A 23105-nucleotide genomic window follows, 5' to 3' on the forward strand; every position below is an offset into this window, starting at 1 on the left:
GACGCCATACAAGTGGGTCTAGTAAAATACTTCTTATTCAAATTACTAGCGATTTGGCACAGACCAAGAGAAGGGATCTCTTGTTCGAAAGTTTATAGAACCGCCATTGCTACTGAGTAATCTGACGACTCGACGAAATCGTTTCTATTGTTAAAATTTCAAGAGTTTGGTGTGCCTTCTCAATACTGATACGTTTAACCTGTGATTCATGACCGAGAATCGAGATCGGAAACTGATCGAAGTAGAAAGAGGCATAAACTAGTTCGACCTTAAAAGTCATTTGGCGTTGACCATTTATTCACATTTTATAGAAGAAAATCTGTGATAATTCGAAAACGTGTACTTCCAACTGAAATAACATGTCGGATACAAGACGACGACGAAAATCTAATCAGTCTTGTGGTTCTGATGACCTCTCGGACTCTTGTGAAGAATTAAACGCAACGAAAGAAACCCAGGTTAGCTGCTACAAAGGTGTTTTCGATTAAACATTTCGAAGATTTTAAACAAATAGTTTTACCATCCTTTCACGATTTCTGAGCTCCTATCGTTTATCGAATTTTTTTGCTTTTTATTGAACTGGATTGAAAGTTCGGTGGAAGATCCGATTAAGTGGATTAAGTAGACTGCTGTAATACTTTTGAATATAATCGTAACTAGGGAGACTTTCCTTTGTGTTCGATGTACCGGCAAGTGGTTTTGCGGCGAATTTCTCAATTTCGGTGCATATCAGAATCCAAATAAAATTATTTTGTATTACCAAAATAAAATGTACTTTCATAATATCTGAGAAACTTCCAATAACAATTTTTTAACATTGACATTACCTAATTTATTATAATCCCATTTTTATTTTCCTGTAGTTTCTTTATAAACTTTTTCTATAGAGCAGCGAGCAAACTGATGGTCATCAGGATTCAGAATGTGATATCTATCCTTCTGATTCTGATGCTGAATCTCAAGATGGTGCATTGCGAGAAAGTGGAGATGGGCAAGAAGAAGAAAAACCGCAGAAAAAGCTGGATGATGATGAAGACAGACGTAACCCACAATATATCCCTAAAAGGGGAACATTTTATGAACATGATGATAGAACCATTGATGAAGTAACAGATAATGCAGTTGAGTCACAAAATGAGAGAGAAACCAAAGAAAAAAAAGTATGGAAAGATAAAGAAGATAGATGGGATCATGATCGATATAATGATGAAGAACAGGCACCAAAGAGCCATGAAGAATTAATAGCTGTTTATGGCTATGACATAAGAAATGAAGAAGGTCCACCTAGAGCTAGAAGAAGAAGAAGATATGGGTAAGTACATCTCTGAAAATATTAGAGTGTTTGTAACATTCCATATCATGTGCTTTATATTCTTTAGCCGTGGTCCTAACAAATATACACGTAATTGGGAAGATGAAGATGCATATGGAAAGCCTGGAAGTAATGTTTCAAATAAAAATAGAAAGTTCAATAGAAGTGGAGAAGATTTTCCTGCTTTAGGAACAAATAAGAATGCTTCCACACATGTAGAAGAACCAGTAATTTCATCAGCTTGGTACAGTAGTAAGAATAAGTCACAGAATAAAGTACAAAATTTTCCACCTCTACAAGCTCAAGGTGATAGTCTGAAATCAAAATCTAGCAATACGTCTAATACTCATACGTATGTAATATTTTTTAAACCATTAGATTCTTTTACTTAGATATATTTAATAAAATTTATTTCAATATTTTGATATACAGGAATGAAAATAAGGCTCCTAATGAACCTACAAATCCAGCCTGGAAAAAGGATACTAAACATTCGTCTCACATTCAGAGCAGTAATGGAAATAGTGGAGCTGGTGGTGATGCAGATAAATTGATTAATACAAAGATATCTTCAAGAGATAATAACAAGAGGAACGTTCAAGAGTCTGTAAGCTTGGCAGCGAGTAGAACACGTGGACGAGGATTCAGAACAAATGCTAATAACAATATGGTCACCAATAGAACAGTTGAAATCAAACCAAAGGGACGCGGAACCGGATCGATTACGACTGAGAATAAGAGAAATAATATACAGAATGATGATGAGCAGCAAATTACTCATGACATGAAACACATTAGCGTTACTGATGGTACTCAATATCATCAAAGTGGAAGACATAATAGTGAGTATTTGAATCATGTGTAATATTGCATCTTCATACTAATTTGTTTCTTGATGTTCTTTTAGAAAGCTTCTATGGACAGTCCTCAAATCAGCAGAGATCAGGAACGGTACCTCCAAGAATGCAGCAACAACAACCACAACAGCAACAACAACAACAATCAATTCAGCAGCAAGATGGTTCTGCTAATAGGCCAAAACGTTATTCAAGTTTGCGACAGCGATCTACTGTTTCGGATAATCCAGGACCACAAAATTATCCACCACAACATGGGCAACATGGACAACACAATCAACACAATCAACACAATCAACACAATCAACATGGCCAGCATGGTCAACATGGATATTTTCCTCCTCAAGGTAATAAGATACAAATTCACTCAGAAATGTTATTATCTATAAAATATGTTGGTGAGTGAATAATATAGATATGGTACATCAAATATCCTGTATTAATATTTAACTTGTATGTATATGTATTTAGCTGGAAATTCAAGAGGTGTTTTAGATTCACAAGGTAAGAACGTAGGTTACTATGTGTGTATAATTTTTTATTTATTTGTTTTTTTTGTTAAGTAAACATAATTGTTTATGTCTGCATATTTGCGTGTTATTTTTTATTATATTTACGCACTTAAATGAATGCTCATAGCATATATTTCAATTTTATAGGATATCCACAAGGACATTTTGAGCAAACCACATCTGTTGCTACTGCAACTGCACCTATGACTGGTCAGCCTGTAATTCCTATACCACCTAATGGTCAACCTGCCAGTTATGCTCCACCACCATTTTTAGTACCACCACCTCAGTTTATTTCTCCACAAACTGCTCCACCTAGTATAATTAATTACGTTCCTGGTCCAAATGGACCAGCATTTCAACCAAATTTCCAAGGTTATCAAGGTTATAGTTCACCAGTACAGGTACATTTTTCTACTACAAAATCTTTTATTCTTTTTTTTAAGTTACATTATCTAAAAATTATCACATATATTTTTTATTTGATATTTTATAGCCACAACGTCCTCCACCTCCACAAGAATTGTTTCAACCACAAGGTTGTACTTACTATAGTCCAGCGCAGCAGCAACAGCAACAACAACAATCAGCTCCAATGAGACGACCAAAAGCAGCTATTCCAATTCTTCCACCACCAGAGAATCAACATCAGACCAGTCGAGGAAGAGGTAAAACCACACAGCCACAACAAACAAATCAACTTGGTAATACACAACAGACTGAACAAGAAGTTAAAATTAACTCAATAGAAAGTGATCAGAAGACTGTGCCAGAACAGTTCGATAATACAGAAATTGAACAAGCAGAAATTCAAGAAACAGAGAAAATCGACGGTTCGAGTGCAATAGCGAATCCTGTGGTTGAGAATACCGAAAAAGATATTAAAATTCTTGATATCGGAACACCACTGAATTTGGGAGATACTACTACCGATCAATTAGACGATATAAGTGCTAATGATTCATCGAAAGTCACTATGAAGGAGGAAAATATTATTTCGCTTAAAGCTATGGAACCAGTCATTGAAAAGGCTGAAAATGATTCAAACAAAGTAGAAAATACAACGACTGAAAATACAGTTGTTGAAGAAGCAGTAGCTTGAAAAAACATCGTACAGCGTGTAACGTTCCTTGCGAAAGACATAATTGTGACATTTCGTGAGTATGAGTACACATATATCATAAAGATACTGTGTAATTTTATTGACGTTACCATGCAATTTGTATAGGAAAATGATTTTCACAAATTATTTGTGAGATACTTTAGGAATTGGATGTGTGCGTGTCTAAAATATATTTTGAATGACTATCTAATCTCAGCATATTGTTGTATATTTCGTGGGTAACATTTGTATCAATGTTTCACTACGAATTCCATCGATCTGCTGCTGTCATTAAACGTCACTCTTCTATATTGTTAAACTCCTTTCATATACGAAGTCTACTAATAATTAATTATTAGTAGAGGCAACTAGTGTTAAACATATTATTGTATATCGAGTATTAACGCATGCAGCATCGGCTGGTAAAATGACTAATAAATCGATATATCTTTTTAATACCAACGGCTATTGTAAATAGGATATAGTCAGGTCAGTAACCTCAGTATGTATTGTTTTTCGTGTATAAACAAATTTGTACTGCGATTCAAGTAAACGGTGGATGAATGAAGTACATTTATTAGATAAAGAACCACTACTTAATGCTTTAATTTTACTTATATTACACTAGAACAAAAGAAATCTTTAATCTGCATCGTAAAGAAATAATCGTTACATAATTTACTGTATCTTAAAGTCTAGTTAAGTCAAAGGTAATACTAACTATTAAATTTGTCGTTAATAAATGTTAATCGGCTTTTCGTAATAGCTATGAGAAGTCCAAACCGCGATTATTCTTTTTTTTTTTTAAATACGCTTATGAAGATATGCTTTGTTACTGGCAAGGTGGAATGGAAAGATAATATATTGATAAGAAGTTTTTTCCATAAATGACTAAATTTATTTTCCTCTTTTTAACTTATTAAGTTTTGCATAAACTTTAATTGTACGGATCCTATCAATTAATTTTAACTTGTATAAAAGTTTCATTAACAGTGTTGACATCATATAAACAGTGGGATTGATCTTTCAGTTAAATGATTCTCATATGCGGTAAAAATGTAATTTTTGTGGACTGAAGATAAATTCGGTCAAGACTATATGAAGTGCTAGTAGAATTGTACAGAATATAAGATTTACATCATATATTTATGACATAGCGATAGTATATATTATTTATATCTTATTAAAGTTTTTACATACAATTTTGTCAGCAAACTTTACGTATCGTCTGAAGATTACATACAATATAATAGTTCTAAATACAATCATTCTATTATGAAGAATGATTTACAAATTCATATGTGCCTATGTTATAGTTTACGCTCTGCGAGAATAAACATCGAGCTTCTATGTGGTAATTTTTAATATTGTAAGTACATTTTACATATTAATTCAATAATATTCAATGTTTCGTTATATCAGATGATTCCATTTTTCAATGGAACTTATAGTGTCTACCAATTTTTATGAATTTGGGAATTAAATATAATCGTTTTCACAAGTATTTTTTATTATTTAAAATACTACCGAGTGGAACATAGTGTTTTTGTTATATTTATGTAATATTTTATACTCTACATTAGTATTAAAATTCAAATTACATGTAAATAAATTACTTGTGAATCTTACTGCGCATCTGATAGTCATATTATTGGTGTATATGCATCCAATCAATCGTGTTTTTCATTCTGCTGAATAGTGGTTATAGCACTGAGAGGTATAATTTCGGTATTTCGTTGAAGGTTATTGTTATTCTTAAACGTCGTTCGTATCGTCGTGGTCCGAGATTTTATTCGAGGAAAATTAGATGTGCTCGCAAGATATCCACGCTGTATTCGAGAACCATTCTCTCGAGCACAGCGAAATGTACGCCTAAACGCCTTCCGAAATTTCCCTGTAATAAAAGTTCTTGATTAATTATTGAATACTTTCTGTAATATTTTACAGGTACATTATATACAAACTAGATAATTTGCGTTGTTTTAAGTTTGTATTACTTTGAAAGAATGGATCGTTGTAAAGCTTAAATCGAAGTATAATACTATAATTAAGATTAACATCATTATTGTCGTTTGACTTCAATTTTCATTATAACTTTAACGAAAAGGGTAAGCTATATAATATTTCGTTATCGACCTTTATTTTAAGCATACTTTTTAATTCTTAATAGATCATTTAAGTCTCAGATATGCCTATCAAAACGCCTTCTACGTCTGCATCTTAAGACAATTAAGTGATCATCGATCGATTGTTTATTTCTAATGAAAAATTCCGATTCTGGAAATTAGATTTTAAACTTCTCTTGTATCGTCGGTTATGTGTACAGTGAAGTGGTTAAATTAAAACGAAAAGGTTAATAAAGATTATCGGTAAAAGAGAAATTGGTTTTGTAAGGTGGCCAATAACTGTGGAATATAATACAGCTCACCCTAAGCGTAATTGAGATTGCGGAGGACAAAACCCAAGACTACATCGATCCTGGACAAATTCGTTTTCGGCCTGAGTTCCTTCCAAGACTGTATTAGGGACTTTTTTCACCCAAGAGACTCGTATTTCCGCATGTCAGAATTGTTCACGACGACTTTGCGATGCAGATCGACATTCGTTTGCCATGTAAGCGTAGCTGGGTTGCTGGTTTGGCCTGCGATCGTTCGTGGGGTTCAAAGGCGTGCATTCTCGGAATGTACGACCAAACTCCTGCCGGAACTTACCTGCAAACCATACGCTGAATATCTCCTTTTGCTTTCACCGTTGCCATCGTTTCTATTTCCGGTTTCATTACGAGTCGGAATTATTAAAGTGGAAATACAGGTATCTGTAGTCTTTTTCTTACGAACTAAAGTATCTTTCGAAATTTGGAAATGTATTTAAACGATATGTACACCTTTGCTGCCCGAAAAGCATTTTGAAAAGAAGTTACAGCAAAACTTTGTTGAATCAAGTGGCATAATATAACGATCAACTCTGTAAAAGAATCGTGCCATTGTTCTTTTCGAACTCTTGTACATTTTAAAATGCAAACTGAAAGTTAGAAACACCAAAGTCGTTATCAGTTAAACAGTGAAACATCGCTTCATTTAATTACCAAGTTCTTTAAGTAAACGAGATAGAAATATCTGGGGAGGTGCATGTTAATAACAGCCGTGAGGAGAGCTCTCCGATAAGTTTTGAATTTCGTAATGAATTAAGAAGATAGATTTCGTAATGAATAGGGTGATTCATTTTGAATCTATACATAGTCGTACATATATCTAGAAATCACTTCAAAATCATTAGAAGGGTGAAAAGAAAAGGAAGCAAGAGACAGCAGAAGAGAAGGGAGGAAAGGAAGAATTTTACCAAAAGTCAATTATTTTAAATATTCTATTCACACATAGGAACGAATCACCTTATTCCATTAACACAAGAAGTAGCGTGACATGGATTTTTACGTATCAGCATTATGTATCAGATCGTCTGTAGTAAATCGATCGTATCGAGCTTGTCAATTATTTTTTGATCAAAGAGGTACAGCACCGTGCAATCCATAAAATCCATAGAAAGTCACCTGACAGTATGCGGCGATAAAATTTAGAAGCAGTATAAGCTGTTGGTCGATCAAATCGCGAAAAAATAATCTTGTCCAATAAAATTATCTGACACGCGCAATTGAAGCACGATCGATAAACTATTGTTTGTTTAAAATTAATGAAAGTCAAAAGTCGTTTACCGCTCATGAAGTTGTAGATCAGAGGATTAACTGCACTATTGAAATAGCATAGGCCATGCGCGATTAAGCTGATGGCGTTTATCCATTTATTGGATGGTAATGTGGTGGTATACCTGAAACGTTAAATAATACGGACATCAATTTGCTTTGAACAATAATGTCGTTTCCATCCCAACTGTTGTAACACACGTGTTCGTCCATAACCGAAGTATTTGAGTGTTTTTGTTTGTTACATTACGTTATGTCGGACATTAGGGTAAATTGAACTTGTGTAACATATCGATTAGTGGAAGATACCTTAAAACGGAGAGTAAGTGCACAGGGAAATAGCAAATCGCAAATGTGATGACCACCGTGACTAACATTTTTGCCGCCTTTCGTCGAGATCTCAGCTGCACTTCCGGATTTCCGCCACCGGTCGATGGGATCTGGCTCATCTGGGATGCTCGTGACGGTACTGCAAATGCTTGGTATTATTACTTATGTCGTAGAGTTATCGGTTAGTTTTTGCTACGACCGTGATATTACTGATTGGACACAGCTTAAACGTTTAACTGTAAAATAAACGTCCACGAAAAGGTTAAATGTCGCGTTAAATACATTCGCAGTTATTCGCAGTTTAGAATTTCGAACGTTGAATACTAATGATACTGTCGATAAGAAAAGATGATCGTGATGATACGAATATCCTGTAGGAGTAAGAAGAAGTAAGAAGAATGACATTATTTGTATCTCATGAGATGATGATGAAGATGCAAGACAGGTTCGTATATCTTCTTACATTAAAATATATATAATTATGTCAACTGTAAATTCTTAGCAATTATAATGTGATGTATCTATGCTTAATAAGTTATGAACATGTTGAAAGACATTTAGAGTTCAAAATGTTATTGTTTCAGAATAAAACTGATGACACATAAAGGTCAGTTATCAAGTTAGTAAAAGATAATCATAATTCCCATTCTAACTTCTTAATAACTACTATAAGAGTAGAAGCTTCCTTGTGTGACAATGAAGCAGTGAAAAGACGTAAAAGAAAAGCATCTGAAATAGAAAATGTTGATAGTTCTTGTATTGACAAAAATTCTCAAGTTAATTCTCAAGAAGCTAATGTTAAAGCATGTAATGCGAAGGAGGAGGAAGAAACAGAAAAAGGAAAAGAGGAAAATAAAATATTATTGAAACCACAGTTGGTTGTAAAGGAGAAGAAAACTATTTCTTCTATGGAACAGGATATATTCTCTATGTTTATTAGTTTATGTTTACAGAAAGATCGTTCTGATGATATGAAAAAGATCGTTAATAAATTAAAAAGACGTTATGAACAGTTGGATCCTGTATATGCTCATTCTGAAGCTTTCAATAATTTTTTAAATCGAAAGAGAAATGACATAATGGAGAGCAATTGTAAACTTTACATATATATAGCCGAAGTAACGAATGAAATGAAAAATTGCTGTAAAGGAAAGTCGACATTATTATCAAATAGAGATTATTTTTCTGATGTAAACAAAACAAATAGAAATTGTAAACTAAATAATTCCAATGCATCTACTGGAATGTGTTCAAATATGACACAAACTAATAATAGTATAATTAATGATAACGAAATGTTGTTGACTAACGAAGAAAAACGTACAATGACCTGTACGAGCATGTTCTAGAAATATTTTATAATAGCTCCGTTACGCGTATAAACGCGCGGTCATCGATTACGTATAATTTTCTTTGTAGAATAAAAAATACAAAGGAAACGTAGATCGATCGTTTGCTTACAATTATGTCCTGGAATGTTGCTCCTCCAAAGGACTTTTACAATCTGCCAATAGGCTACGCTCATGAAGATCAAAGGTCCGGTATAAAGGAAAATTAGTTTGACGATAGTAAAGGCGACCTGGCTCCTTTGACTCCAGGATATGTCGCATTGCGTGAATAAAACGGTCTTTATTTTGATGTGCGTAGGTGGGACGGTATGCAACACCACGAGATCTGGAATATCTGTACAAACGTTGAGCGTTGATGCATGGTTTTTCTCATAGTTTGTCAGTAACTAAATATAATATGTCGAGTGCTTTAATTTTCGAATAAACTATTCCATAAAAGCGTACTCTAAACATGAATTATATGCTTATTTCACTGAATTGCTATTTAAGGAAAGATATTAAATTAATATTTAACTACCAAATAGAAGGGCTATCGCCCAAATTCCGATGATCGCACTTTTTGCTCGTCCAGTGGTAGACTTAAATCTCAGGGGAAAGCATATAGCGTACCATCGATCTATCGATATAAAAGTTAGGGTCAATATGCTCACGGTCACGGACACTGTCTGCAACAAAGACCAAGCAGAAGCAGATTTATTTTTCAAATATTTATATGATCGTCGGTAGAGATAAATGCTGTAAAAACAAGAGCTCAAGAGTTCATTCCTTGCTCTTTCGAGTATCATCCAGCGTTATTTAGAAGAAAGAAATTAACCGCGTTCATTATGAATTTTAATTTGTTCATTCATGAAATTTCCATAACTTCCGTTCGCTATAGAACTTACGTGTTGCATCAGAGATCGATCGACGATACAGTTAGAACTATTTACAGGTAGTTGACATTCTTTGGTATACACGGGAATACGAATATAAATACTCGTTCATGTTATAGAATCATAATAGATCATGTTATTATAGACATTGACATATCTTACATTTTGGCTTTTTACCCGGTAACATGATTTATTCGTATTGACATGTTATGAATATAAAACGAACGGTTAGAAAATACGGCCGAGGACTTGGTAGGAGTTTTGCTCCTCGGAAAATGATAAAACTGCTGGCTCCGTTGGTGCGCCCGAGCTTTTTCCTGCCGGAAAATTTATTGGCTTCGTACCTCAGCTTCGAGTTGTTTTTCTTTTTGTTCGCGAACAACTCGTGGAATTAATAAAATGAATCGCACTGGTCAGTTCGACCTAAATTTCTTTTCCCAAATACCATTGGTAGCGTGTTTGATACATTTGACGACCAAGTGAAAAATTGACCGAAAGTCGGCACTGATTAAAAACTAACAAATCGTTAAACAAATCGCATTTAAAATAAAGCATTTCAGCCGTGAAACCCTTTCCGACGTTTACCGAGAAACGACATATGCACATTCACGTTCTGTTTATCAGGCATTTCCCGTGTGACGTCTTTCCATACGTTATGCTAATGCGTTTAGAGGTCCGACTGCGAGTGCTTGCTGTCGATTGAATTTCCGAATTATCGTCAAAGAGCTAGTTGCGAAGTTTCTACGCGGCAACGTCGAGTATATTCGAATTGATCGTCGAATTGGTCAGTAGCAGGTTCAAACATCTAGCTTCAGGTGCTCTCGACAGGTTCCTACTTTTCCAGACATTAGACTTTCACCGATTAGGCCACCGCTCATAGCTTTCGTACTGTTGCAGCGTGGTCGTAACTTTTCATCCCCTTTTTGTGGCAAGTAGCAATTTACGATTATAATCCGACTAAATTTCTCCTGCGAAGATCAAAAAGAAACGTATAGATGTTATTCATTTTTACATTGATACGTACTTTCCACGTTCTATCTGTTTAATGAAGAGTTTCTATGTAAATGTAGTCGTCTCATTTCTATCATGGAATCTATGCGCGCGAGTGGAAGATAAATCGGAGTACTTAGAATTTTACTCGAAGATAACGATGCTCCGAGCTCCGGGCATACTTTAATTTCAATGGAGATAGGAGAAGATTAAGCAATTGAAAAATCCCGAACATCGTTAGCCGCGACTTGGAAATACGGCTTTGATACAGCGGAATTACCAAAGGGAATCGTAGCTATCTCAACACGAGTAATTTGTCATTTCTTTCATTTGTTTCTTGGTAAGAAAAGCAGCGAATACCCTTGATTCGATTTCTAGGTGCGACGACCGATTTCTTGCAAAATTATTTATCAGACAACCTCAATTATCGATATTAGTTCAAGCTCGTCTTTCTCGTATATTTATAGCAATGTGATGAAGGAAACTCCGTTTTGTTGTCGGTAGGGGACATTTGAAATTGAAACTGTTTCCGACGAAGGACACAAATCCTACTAATCCCAAGTGACTATCCGTTTTCCCTGTGATATACGATGCTCGTAGAATAATTGAAATAGTTGTACGTGATTTTTGTCGTTTGCAATTCGGGCAGAACTCGTTACTTTGTGATATACAAATGGAGATTAAAGATCGACTTTCTTTCAGAAATACGATGCGTGGGTATTTATATTGGGTACAAGATCGATCGTTCCTTACTGCAGTTGTAATAATTAGAGTCGGTCAAGGATCCCGGCAAGGAGATATTCGAGCTGTAGGGTAAATCGATCGGCATTAGAATAGCAGAAGCAAAGAGCGGTTACGTTTAACACATAGAGCAAATTGTTCCGGACGCTTTCGCTTGTCGTTATTCTATCCGGCATAGTTTCCACGCAATTAACAGAGAGGCCTGCGCCAGGCGAGATATCCCAATTTATTCGTCGCGTTTAGGCAGGAAATTTCTAAGTGCACATAAAAGTAATTAAGGTGAATTTCACGGTATAAGTAGTTAAACAAGACAGAATTCTCTAATCGATCTGTAAAAGTATAACATGGAAAAAGTTAGATAGGCGTGGAAGGAAAAGAAAAGAGGTGAGATGTTTGACGGAAAGGATATATACAAACGCGAATCGAATAATTCCGCTTGGTCCTGAGGGGTAACGGATAGGTTGCTCGTCAGTCTGAACAGAACCCATTGTTTTTTCAACCCCCACCTAATGCGAGACGATTTCACAATTGTTTGTCACCGTAGGCGATCGTAGAGCGCGTTTTAATTAAATCTCGGCTATCTGCCGGTCACACTCACAACTGCATTCGTTACGCCAGTGCGTGCCTAACGTGCTACCGATATCACGACAATACCACTTGGGGCTTTGCCCTTCGGTCACCAGAGCGATTGAACCAACACCAGCTGCCTCGATTAACGAGTGCTAGCTTGACGATGATAACTGACGGATCAACGTCGAAATCGCTTTTCCAGACGAGAGAGTATCGGTGCAAGCTCTTTATCGTTTCCTTTTTTTTTTTTTTGATCATCAACTTGTAACACGAATCGTGTCATTCTCGTGCCACTTTCTAACCAAATTGTGTATATCACCGAGAATACATTTATTACGCGTCCTAAGAAATTTTTATTGAAGAATTTTATTATTCTGATTTGTTTGTTTACATATGTATATGCTTGACTTTTTGGGAAGGTCAACAGGTACAATCAATGGCACACACGCGAAGAATCTTCGACCTTTTCAATCAGAGGAATTATAGTTCTATTGGTGGAAACCTCAAGCCAAAGCATCACAAAGGGAGATATTAGGGTAACGTTCTGAAAAATTCACGTTATCGATTCGGTCACGAGAAAGAGCTGTTCCCTAGTGAAATATCACCTGACTCATACGACTCGTCTGCTACGAACAGTCCCTTGGTCGCCGTAACGACCCCGAAGGCACGCAAACTTTGTATCATTGGCTCCTTCGTGTCTTTCAAGTTTCAAACTCCCAAATGACGCACGGACCTAGCGGCAATATGTATCCTTACATTTCTTCAGAGTTAAATAATCAATGAGGTGCCGATGCTGCTGATACATATTTTTGAACGACCCTTGGGATTACTTTGCGTTGCGTTCGCCGGGTGTATCGAAAAACCCACGGGAAATTCACTTCGTGTCACGCCAGGTAACGTTTTGCTACGTTGAAAAAGTAAAGTATCTTGGGAACACATACGTCCGTCTCGTGAACTCTTAACTTCGTGCCAACGTTGGTTTGTCGTAAGGCAAGAGTTGCGTGCGCGATTACGATTCAACGGTCTGACCATGACCAGACCTACTTCACTATGACTTCCTTCACTTTCAGAAAGATATGGAAACTCCATATGTTCGAAGTATTTCAAAGATTTCTTAAACTGCACGACGAAAACACGTCGCGCACTGTACATAACTGTAACTTCTATGTCTTACGGCATTGGCAAGAATTCAAATCTCGCGATAGATAAAGTTAATCGTCGTAACGAGGAATTATATCGTTTGCTACTGCTCGCAACTGTACTATTCTGAAAGTAGATATTTAGCATTACGGTTTTTCTATGTAATGTGACAACTCACAAAATTTTTCTTTTCTTTATTGTAATCCTATCCCGTAATGTCGGTGTACGTGATAATATTCCAAACGAGCAGAGCTTCTTTTCCCCGTGGAACCACCGCGGAATCTCAAACGTTGAAAAAAGCGAAACGACGCTCGTTACTTATTCCTTCGTTTTGGCGAATGTAATCGTTCCTTTTTGAAGATCGCTAACGACTACGTTATGTATAACAGCTATGTTCTCGTGTATGCGTAGTCAGAAGCCAGGAATCGTTAAACATTCTACACGAGCTAGCCGCGATCTTATCTGAAATGCAAATATACGAATCTCCTGACAAATTACCACCGCTATAGGAAATTGCCATTTGGTACGGTAATATGTTTCTCTCGAATAAAAGAAAAAAATATACAACTTAAGTCGGCTTTCGGCAATTGTACAACATATATTTACATCTTAGATACGATAGAACCTGGTAACAAGCTGGGGAATACGGAATAACGGAGACTTTACGTTATCGAGGAAATGCGCTCGTAACACAAGAGGGGTTTAATTCTCGTTCGAAGAGGGCTGACCAATATTACAAGCCTATTGCAGTCGTTCTGCTATTTGCTATTTACTTCTACGGCGAAAACCTTTATTTTAATCTTGATTAAAGGGAGCAGCGAGGTACGATTATACAAACGATTAATTCCACAGCACCGGTTTCTAGCTGGTGTCTTTGTCATCGGATACAGTGCGTAAGTAATTAGAAAGCTGTTGTACGGAGTATCGGCTCGAATATCCCACAGGGTTGAATATCTCATTTAAACGGACGTTTTGTCGAGAAATATCCGCTTTAAGCGTGTCTTAGTTTCTTCAAAAAAAGTTCTTGGCTGCTATCCATAGCCGAAGAAATTATGCAATGTATAAACAGCGTGACGATAAACACGCATTCGCGGAGTGACGGTTCAGCGAGACCCGGTATTCTCGTTATAGCTAGCTACGTTACGCTCGGTCTCTTTGCTTTTCGCGTTTACTTCCGGTAAAAAGTACTCATGTACACGTAGAGACGTTGCTGTGCTTGCGACTCGGCACGTGCTTCACCCGCTTTTTCCATCTCTCCGACATTCGTCGGGCTATCTCTTCTTTCTTCACGCTGGAATTTCGCCTAGCGATTCGTTTTTACTCGCGACGGCCTCTCCCGGCTGTTTTTCATGAAAGTAACGTTACTTCGGTCCTTGATGAATTTCTACGCGGTGAACTAGATGCAACGAACGCCGGTTGTCACCGACATTCACGACGGAAGTAAAGTTATCCGGTCCAACACAGATGAGAAGCGATTATTATTTCGAAAGCGGGACGAATTCAGCTTAGTGAGTTAAATTCCTTGAACAAGTTGAGAATGCAGAAATAAGTTATCGTGCAGTAGGAACGGTATTCAGTAACACGTTGTAAGATAACGCGATTTGGTCGCCAGCTGAGGCTGCCTTGGTTGTGCGAGCATGTTGGTACATTCTAACGAAGGCACAGACGCAGGATGCAAGTTTGCACATCGGCGTGGATATCCGTGGTCACATGCATGGGACTATGATAAACGAGCCGAACGATATTTCCACACAACTGTATTTCGGTATATATAAGCGTAGCCCTATCGTAATATTGGCCGATCGAGTTTTAATTAAATGTAGGATCACACGCGCTCTTGACCGCACAGGTCGATCGTAGCAAACTGCAAACCAAATCGTGCATTCTACGTTAATTATCCCTTGGACGAAACACTACGGTGTATCGTTTGCAAATATGTTGCTTGATACGCGTTACACGAATACCACTGTTTCCATAGCCATTAATGCAATATTAATGGGACGTCAACAGCGTAACCTTTCTTCTCCATAGCTTCGTTTTAGCAAACCTGAGTATGACTCCGTCGTTAACATTGTTGCAAAAGCGACGATAATTATGACCAAACTATGGATCGTTCCTCGCGTTCTCACGCGTATCTTACCATATAGCGAACACCAAAGTCTGAAACAATACACCAACAATAGGCTATAAAGCAAGTTTGTGTAACGTTGTCTTGGCTCCCGATACGAGATACGCCCTTTGTAGTCTATCACCTCTTTGTAGTATCGCAATAACGTGCTAAACTCGTTTTCTCCTGTTGCTTATTTCATTTTATTAAATTCCATCGCGCAAGACGCTCGAACCTTCTGCAGAATTAATTAATTATTATTCTAAAATTATTTCGAGTTACGCGATATGTGCAACAGTGTCCCGTTCGACTAGTCGAGTATGTTATTTCCGTGTCCGTTTGCTTCGCAACGAATCGAAAATTCGTAAAATTCATTGCGCACCGTGTAATTCGCGTATTCCGTTTTATCGAGCGAAATAACGGCGATCAGAAAGTTCGTTTGTTCCGCTGACGCGCCCTCACGATGTTTATTCCGCTCGGTTGCCAGATGCTACACGATGCGAAATCGCTTGTATCTCATTTTGAATTATAAGCGCGCCATTCTCTTTTTTCCATTCTTTTGTGATACACGATACGGTCATTCGTGTCTACTTGGTCTGCTAACATGTGACGATACGCAAGGAAAATGAGAAAGAATGCGGCGGCGTCGCATCTTCGTGTGTTACGTTACACATTGCGTAAGATAAATATTACGAAGCGGCAAGTGGATTGCATAACAGATGGAATTTACGAGTGTCCGCTGTAATAGTCGGATCCTCGGATAGCTATCAATCAAGCAGCATATTTCTTTTGTTAACGATTACATAAATTTTTTTGCGGTCAATGTCGAAACCTCCAGAATATGTCTCATCCGAATGTCAAGTTTCGGACGGTATCGTGGATCGGGTGTGAAAAATGGTAGACCCCGAACAGGTCATTCTTCTTCGAAAATTGGATGAAAGAACGAGGGATGGAGGTTTAAAACGATAATGAATTTTTGAAGCTTTGCCTGTGGACGTGTTAATTCCTTTACATGCAAATGCCATAGTTCCCAACTTTTTTGTCTAATCATTTATGCTTCAACACCGGTAACAATATCAAATACAAACTCAAACTGAAATTTGTTATAGCGGCGGGAACGTGGTCGCGCGTCAGCCACGCGTGACGTTTAAATCTGTTCGGTGATGTACAGCACGATCACAACCATTGATTATCATTCGCTTTAATTTTCGATTTGCATATTACCCTTAACTAATGATGCAAATCAATTTCTAACAACTTTTAATGGCACTGAACAGTAGATTCATTATTAGAATCTTTATTACTATTATTATTATATTAAGTTGCTATTAAGTTAAGCTATTAAAAATTATTATTAGGTTGAGCAGATGGAGGCGCCGGTGCAAAATTGGCAGCCAACAGCCCCGCATATACAAAAATTACGTATTGGGTATGTCTTGATTGGCCATACCCCGCCAACACGGCACTTGACCGTATCGACGCGCTATTAAAGTAGCGAGTACCCTTTTTAAACTTGCGACAACTTGTGCCGGCTTTATGTTACATTTAAAGTGATATACCGAATGCGAGAATCGCTACTTGCATCGAGCCATCTGTCGAACCGTCGACGAACTAAAAATGCTGATGCACGTCGCCTCCAAAGAAACACAATTTGGAAACAGATAATTAGGTAACAAACATGCAAACTGCGATTGAAATTAAAGGCAGGATGGACGGAAAGAAATATGATTGTTTTGACCTCGATATTGTTCGAGATATTTAAGAATTTACCTCCGGTTGCATTCCATAAGACGTTAATTGCATAATTTCAGTACATAATTTGATTTACGATTAAGGCTTCCCAATTATGTCGTTGAGTCGGGAAAATTTAGGGGCGAATGCGATATCGGCTTTTCACCGGGTTGATACCGTTCGTTATTAGCCACGCGAAGAAGGATATTGTAATTGAGTTAATTAAAACTTGAATAAAGATATTTGTGTTCGTGAGGCGGGTTCTATTATTCGAAACTAGCCCGAACTCGTCGATAAACCAACACGAATATACTAACGACGCGAACGATTCAATATTGAAGAGGAATTAAAAAAAGTGCCCTAATCTTCGTTGAAAATTAAAGTGATCATCTTTAATTCATCGCCGTGTTTCGTGTCTCAATGTTGAGTCAATCAGGTATCTAGGCATAAAAAAAACATGCCCGACGAATATGAAAGCGACTAGAATATGAAATTAAGAATAACACGGCTGACTTATGAATTTATTATAAACTCAGGCCTCCGTCTGGTTTAGCAGAGAAAGCCTTTATCCATTACATTGCGAGTTCCAAAAAATTTATGCGTCGTATAAACTCGGAGAATAGAAGATGCCATGAATTGTTGAATAGAGAAGATCGCGAATTTTCATGTGATGTGATGTCGTCGATCGAATCGCATCGGAACTACATTCAATTTTGCAATTAAGGTAGCTGCTCTTTACTGCCTCGAACATCTCCAATCTCTTGTTGGCTCGAATTCGAACGGTAGCTTCACTGCAAGCTTCCGCACTCTCGAAATAAATATCGAAGAAAAGTTCAACCGGTGGTACGAGTAGGAATCCAGCAGGTAACGAACGATAACGTGGGAGAAGAGTTCGCTGGCGCATCCAACGAACGTGCACGAAATCTCTAATCCCTGGATGCTCTCCAGAAAGAAAATATCGAGAAGCGTGAGTGCAACATTTTAGGATGTTTAAAAGCTGCTTCTCTTTTTAGGCTTGCTTCGTGACTTTTTCAATTAAAATCGCACGAAAGATAAATGTTAATCTAATAAATGAAGTGTGATTGTCATACCTGGAGATATGGCACGGCTTTGCACAAGGTCAAACCTAGAAACCAGGTTTCGGTGATGTCCCACAGTACGGTGAACGGAAGACAAAGCAATAAAACTAGGAAATCGGCCACAGCTAAATTGACAATAAAATAATTTGTCACCGTTCTCATAGAATGGTTCCTGTAAACCGCGATACAAACTAGCGCATTCCCGACTAGGCCGACCACGAAAACAATGCTATGCGACGCGATCAACACCCAGTCCCAAAACTTGGGGAATATATAATTTATCATACGATCCACGTACTCTTCGTTTGAGATACAATAACTATTGGTGCAATTCGTGGTATTGTAATCGATGTCCGATTCGTCGGTGTAATCCATCGCTGAGTAGTCGTCCAAATAATCGATGGCATCGACCAACGTGGATATCACCAATGCCAGCCATCCCACGATCACTAACTCAAGAGGATGCATCTTTCTTTTTCTCTGTTAAGGATCCCTCATAAGTCATTGATATCGAAAAGCACGAACCCTCTTAGGGAGAGTTTAGCAAACAACTCCCTTTTTTATAGATTACTGCTGCTTTCAGTCTCCATTTCGAACGTTCTCAAGTTCGACGTTCGTTCAATAAACGTTTAGCGTTCAGGGATGAAGAAAAGGGAGAAATACACGGCGGAAAAGTTGTCGCTTCGATCCGATTCGCCTCGTTTCCTCTGTTGTGGCCGAGTGACATTTACTTGTCTCCGATTTCCATGATATTAAAGACGACTCTCCTTGTTCTATTCCTTTATCAGCGTCATCTTCTAACATTGATCACTGATACGCCTGCTTCCATGCAATTAATATCGCAAACCACCAGAACACTTGATTCTTGGTAGAATGGTTTAGATAGAGTGGATCGTTCTTCTTTCCCTGTTTCTACTGTAGGAAAGAAACTTCTTTGGCACCAAAATGAAAACCAGGACTAACAAAGAAAGTTTTGGCCGTCACGTGTTCCGATTTCCCAAGCGTTGAATTGTCTAATGAATTTCTTCCGACTAATGGCTCGACAAATAGAAAATGATTCTTAAGTTCACCCTGCTTCGGTCCTTTCCTTTTCCTCCTCTTCTACCAGATTTTCCAGTCTGCGGATAGACAATAAATTTGCTGTCGAGTCGATACCATGGTAAGTTTTTGCCTACTCTTTCGTAAAAAAAGAAAGCAGTGTCCACAAGAATTGGAAAACCGAGAAGTACCTCGGTGGGATGCGTTTTATCTCGTTCGAACGAAAGTATTGTCCCACGGTTTCCCTCCTTTTTTCGATTTTACTTCTAACGTCTGACCGAGCTCTAGAGGGAAAGTTCGAGATTAAATTTAATTACAGGATAGCGGTGAAATTGTTCGAAAGTAGCGAAAGGAATTTTTCTCGTAGAAGTTAATACAGAAGCCAACGACGAATCGGTCATGTTGATTTTCGATCAGCATAGCGATTTATCGTGGCTATTCGCGAAACGGTAGACGATATCGATCGGCGATTAAATAGAAAAAATCTTCTGGATCGTGTTCTCCACAAGTAAAATGAACATTGCTGTTAAGTTTAACGAAGCATCGCTCGGAAACTATAATTTAATCGAAATTTTAATTGTACTTGAGTAGAAGTTACTGTGGCGTTACGACACCATGGTGCAGTTTATAGTACGGAGATCGTAACGCAATTGCACGGTGTCTATTAATTGATCGTATCGTCGTTCCGCTCGAAAAATCATTAGCCTCCGCTAATAAATTTCGGTTAAAAGCGCTAAAAGCATCGTATTCGCGTTTCAGATTCTTCATACAAACTCGAAATTCCGTTGCTTCGCTGTGAAAACTTTCCAACAAGAATTTTTTGGATTTCTGATTTCCCTCCGAGACGCACGACGTTTGAGAGAAAAAGAACCACTCGATTATGCTACTAATCTTACGGGTTTTTCTACCACGTTTTTCTGACGTGTCGGAATCGACAATGACAACCAACGTGCCGATTAATCAGAAAGGTGTCAAAACCATTCTAGCACCGTTTATTATGCGGTTCATGGTTTGGCATTAATAGAATTCAATTTTGTGATGTTCGTGGGACAAAAATTATGCGAATTGTCCATTTATAATAATCCACTAATTACGGTTCACTTTTCCATCGATTTCTTTTAATTTCAAATTCTCAGGATATACGGTATTACTATGTTTGTTTTCTACAAGATTCGAATGTTACCGCAGAATGGACTTGTGGAAAAATGATAGACGTTCGAAATATTTTTAACACGGCATTCGACACGATGTTTCCGACTTCGTTCCAACATGTACTGCAACGGAAATATAAATTGTCATAAATCTGTCGGATTTGCATCAATTGTGGAGGATTTCGATTTATTCGATGGAAACTTCGGTGCGTTTCTTTTTTTCGCTCGTCACTTCCGCATTGTTTATGGTGCGACAAAGCGGCAAGTGAAATTTCCGAAGATTAATCGATTGGATTTCGCACAAATTCCGAGAGATGTTTGAGTACGCGAAAGCTTTTGTCGCTTTGTTCTTACTTTTCTCTGTAGTCGTCGGACGAAACTAAAGGAGTCGGTTCACAGATAATATCGCGTGCACAAGCTTCGTCGAAAGTCTAAAAAGAGAAAAAGAATTCTACGATCATCAAAATTTTCCCTTTGTTCTCATATTAGTCCAACCAACTATTCATTTCACGGTGTTCAACGAAGTTTGCAGGACCCGAATATTTTCTGTAAACTTTTAAATGCGGCGCATGCAACGTTACTTCGCGTATTTGTTATTCAATTTTTATGATTCCTTTTAATTCGCGATCGCCTATTTCTTACTTATTACTTGGCATTGAAACATATGCGTCATCCTCACTATATCCGCAATTTTATTCAAAATCATATCACAGTCACTTGCTTTTACACACCGCATTCGTTTATGGGACTATTGTTTTTCATACGAAAATTAGTATTCATCGTTGTTTAATGCAAATTTCTGGTAGTAAATATTCTACGTATTCGAGTGACTAATTTTCACAGAATTTTGCAACTGTCTGCATAAGATGGTAAAACACCGCATGTTCAAAGTTTTACATTACATTAATAACAATGTAAAACCACTGTTTGATAAAGGGAATGTATCACAGGGTTTGTCGAAGATGTTGCGTGATGTGTGTCACGTCGACTTGTTAGAAAAGGTCCCAGTTCGGGAAAGGGATGTGAACGCGACGACGGATTCTGCGAAACTGAGGTATGTACGTCGTTTTAACGAGCGCGCGTAGGTGCGCTAGTACTAGTCGATGTCACATTTTGTCCTGAAATTTTCCCATGTCGAGCCTGATGAGTACCTGGCGATTCTTACTCTTTCGCCAATTTTTGTTTTTTTTTTTTCTATTAAAAGACAGAGTGGCCTGTTATTGAAGGAAGACAATTATAAAAGTATAGCTGAAATGAGCAATCCTATATCGCTGCCTCCAGTTACGTTAAGTGGTAAACGTTTGCAACGTTCATGTTTTCTTTTCGTTAAACAAACAACGTATAGTCGTTGGATGTGCTGGAATTTCTGGGTATTTCAATCCTTTTTCTACTGTTTAATCGCTCTGCAGCAGCGTTACGTGTGTATCTATTTTTGTCAATAAATTCTACCAGGTAAAATTAAATTGCAATCTTGATTTTACGGCCAAACACAACTTTACGACGACTTTGATCGGAAATGGTCTTCGAAAAGATTCGACTGTATTTCATGCAGAAGTATAAGCTCCGTCAAATAAAAGTCAATAAAACATCGCTCAAATATAGTCATTGAATCGTAAATAGCCTGTGCTCGTGATAGCCACACGGACAAAGGAAATACGTTAATGCGTTAACGTAATATTTTGTGCGGCATTTTATGTGTGCTCCGATCAATAGAAAATTCTAAGTTCGTCCCGTGCCAGTTAACTGTCCTTAGCGTCAATATCCTTCGAAATCCTTGGGAAATAAAAAGTAGCTTGAGAGAGTATTACATTCCAGTGGAGGATTCCTTTCACTGACCGTTCGGATTAACCTTGTGTTCCCGCGTGATACTGAAAATTTAGGGGTGCAAAGGTTTCGGCAGTGTACGCACTATACAATCCCTCGTTAGTCCGCCAACTCGTTTGATCGCACGCTCATTTATCATTTCTGCACCCAATAAACCTTTTAGAGTCAGCCTTTTCCTATCTTGCTGTCACGTTTATCTTGACATTGATGGTTCATGCGAAACTTGCAAAATATTCTGCTATGTGTGTTTTTTCTGACATTATTCAGATCTGTTCGTTACCTCTGTTTTTCGTTTTTAACATACTTCAAAGATCTAAAAGATATTCTTCATTTTATAACATTTTCTGTGTTCTCTATAATGTTTATGAACTATTTCGCATAAATCGTGAGCAAACGTTAATATCGTTTAACACTAGAATGAGCAAAGGTTTTCAGTTTACCTCGACTGCTCGTCTTACGATGTTTTCAGGGTGCTGGTTCTTCCTTGTCTGTTGAATTTTACACAGCAAGCGAGAAACGTAAAGGCACTCTTCTCTTTGATAAAATACATTCAGCGAATGTTAATTTCCTCGAAAGGAGTATCGATCGAACAGTCTGATTTATTTGAAAATAATGCCCCATCGTTATTGCGATTATACGTTTGAAGATAGAGTACGTAAATACGAACGATCGATCGTTGTTTCTCTACGCTAGAGAAATGACA

At 37.5% G+C, this 23105-nt stretch overlaps 2 protein-coding genes and 1 non-coding gene across 22 annotated transcripts; 1 reads left to right on the forward strand and 2 right to left on the reverse strand.

Annotated features, from left to right (window-relative positions):
- The first annotated feature begins 15 nt into the window (after positions 1-15).
- LOC126867543 (protein CASC3) lies at positions 16-4671 on the forward strand. 2 transcript variants are annotated; one of them, XM_050622119.1, is made up of 8 exons: positions 19-458; positions 888-1312; positions 1380-1664; positions 1745-2154; positions 2220-2516; positions 2641-2673; positions 2829-3085; positions 3178-4671. In XM_050622119.1, exons 1-8 carry the CDS (start codon positions 360-362, stop codon positions 3781-3783), a joined length of 2412 nt encoding a protein of 803 aa, XP_050478076.1. In that variant the 5' UTR covers positions 19-359; the 3' UTR covers positions 3784-4671. The 2 variants fall into 2 exon arrangements, with proteins under 2 accessions (XP_050478077.1, XP_050478076.1); XM_050622120.1 differs by lacking the exon at positions 2641-2673 and having other exon boundaries at positions 16-458.
- On the reverse strand, positions 4352-21612 carry LOC126867552 (orexin receptor type 2-like). Of its 19 annotated transcripts, none has more exons than XM_050622156.1 (8): positions 21310-21612; positions 19619-19711; positions 18402-19507; positions 9677-9824; positions 9272-9493; positions 7790-7949; positions 7493-7605; positions 4352-5677 (listed from the first exon to the last, which is right to left on the reverse strand). In XM_050622156.1, the coding sequence occupies exons 3-8, from the start codon at positions 18855-18857 to the stop codon at positions 5454-5456; spliced, it is 1323 nt and encodes a 440-aa protein (XP_050478113.1). In that variant the 5' UTR covers positions 18858-19507; positions 19619-19711; positions 21310-21612; the 3' UTR covers positions 4352-5453. The 19 variants fall into 19 exon arrangements, 17 of the variants coding, with proteins under 17 accessions (XP_050478113.1, XP_050478107.1, XP_050478112.1 ...); XM_050622150.1 differs by having other exon boundaries at positions 21228-21612; XM_050622155.1 differs by lacking the exon at positions 19619-19711 and adding an exon at positions 20933-21009 and having other exon boundaries at positions 21228-21612.
- On the reverse strand, positions 16949-17088 carry LOC126868138 (U11 spliceosomal RNA). The gene has a single exon (XR_007690537.1). It is a non-coding gene; the product is annotated as a U11 spliceosomal RNA (small nuclear RNA).
- Positions 21613-23105: the final 1493 nt, after the last annotated feature.

Source organism: Bombus huntii, chromosome 7 (assembly GCF_024542735.1).
Source record: "Bombus huntii isolate Logan2020A chromosome 7, iyBomHunt1.1, whole genome shotgun sequence".
NCBI classification, from domain to species: domain Eukaryota; kingdom Metazoa; phylum Arthropoda; class Insecta; order Hymenoptera; family Apidae; genus Bombus; species Bombus huntii.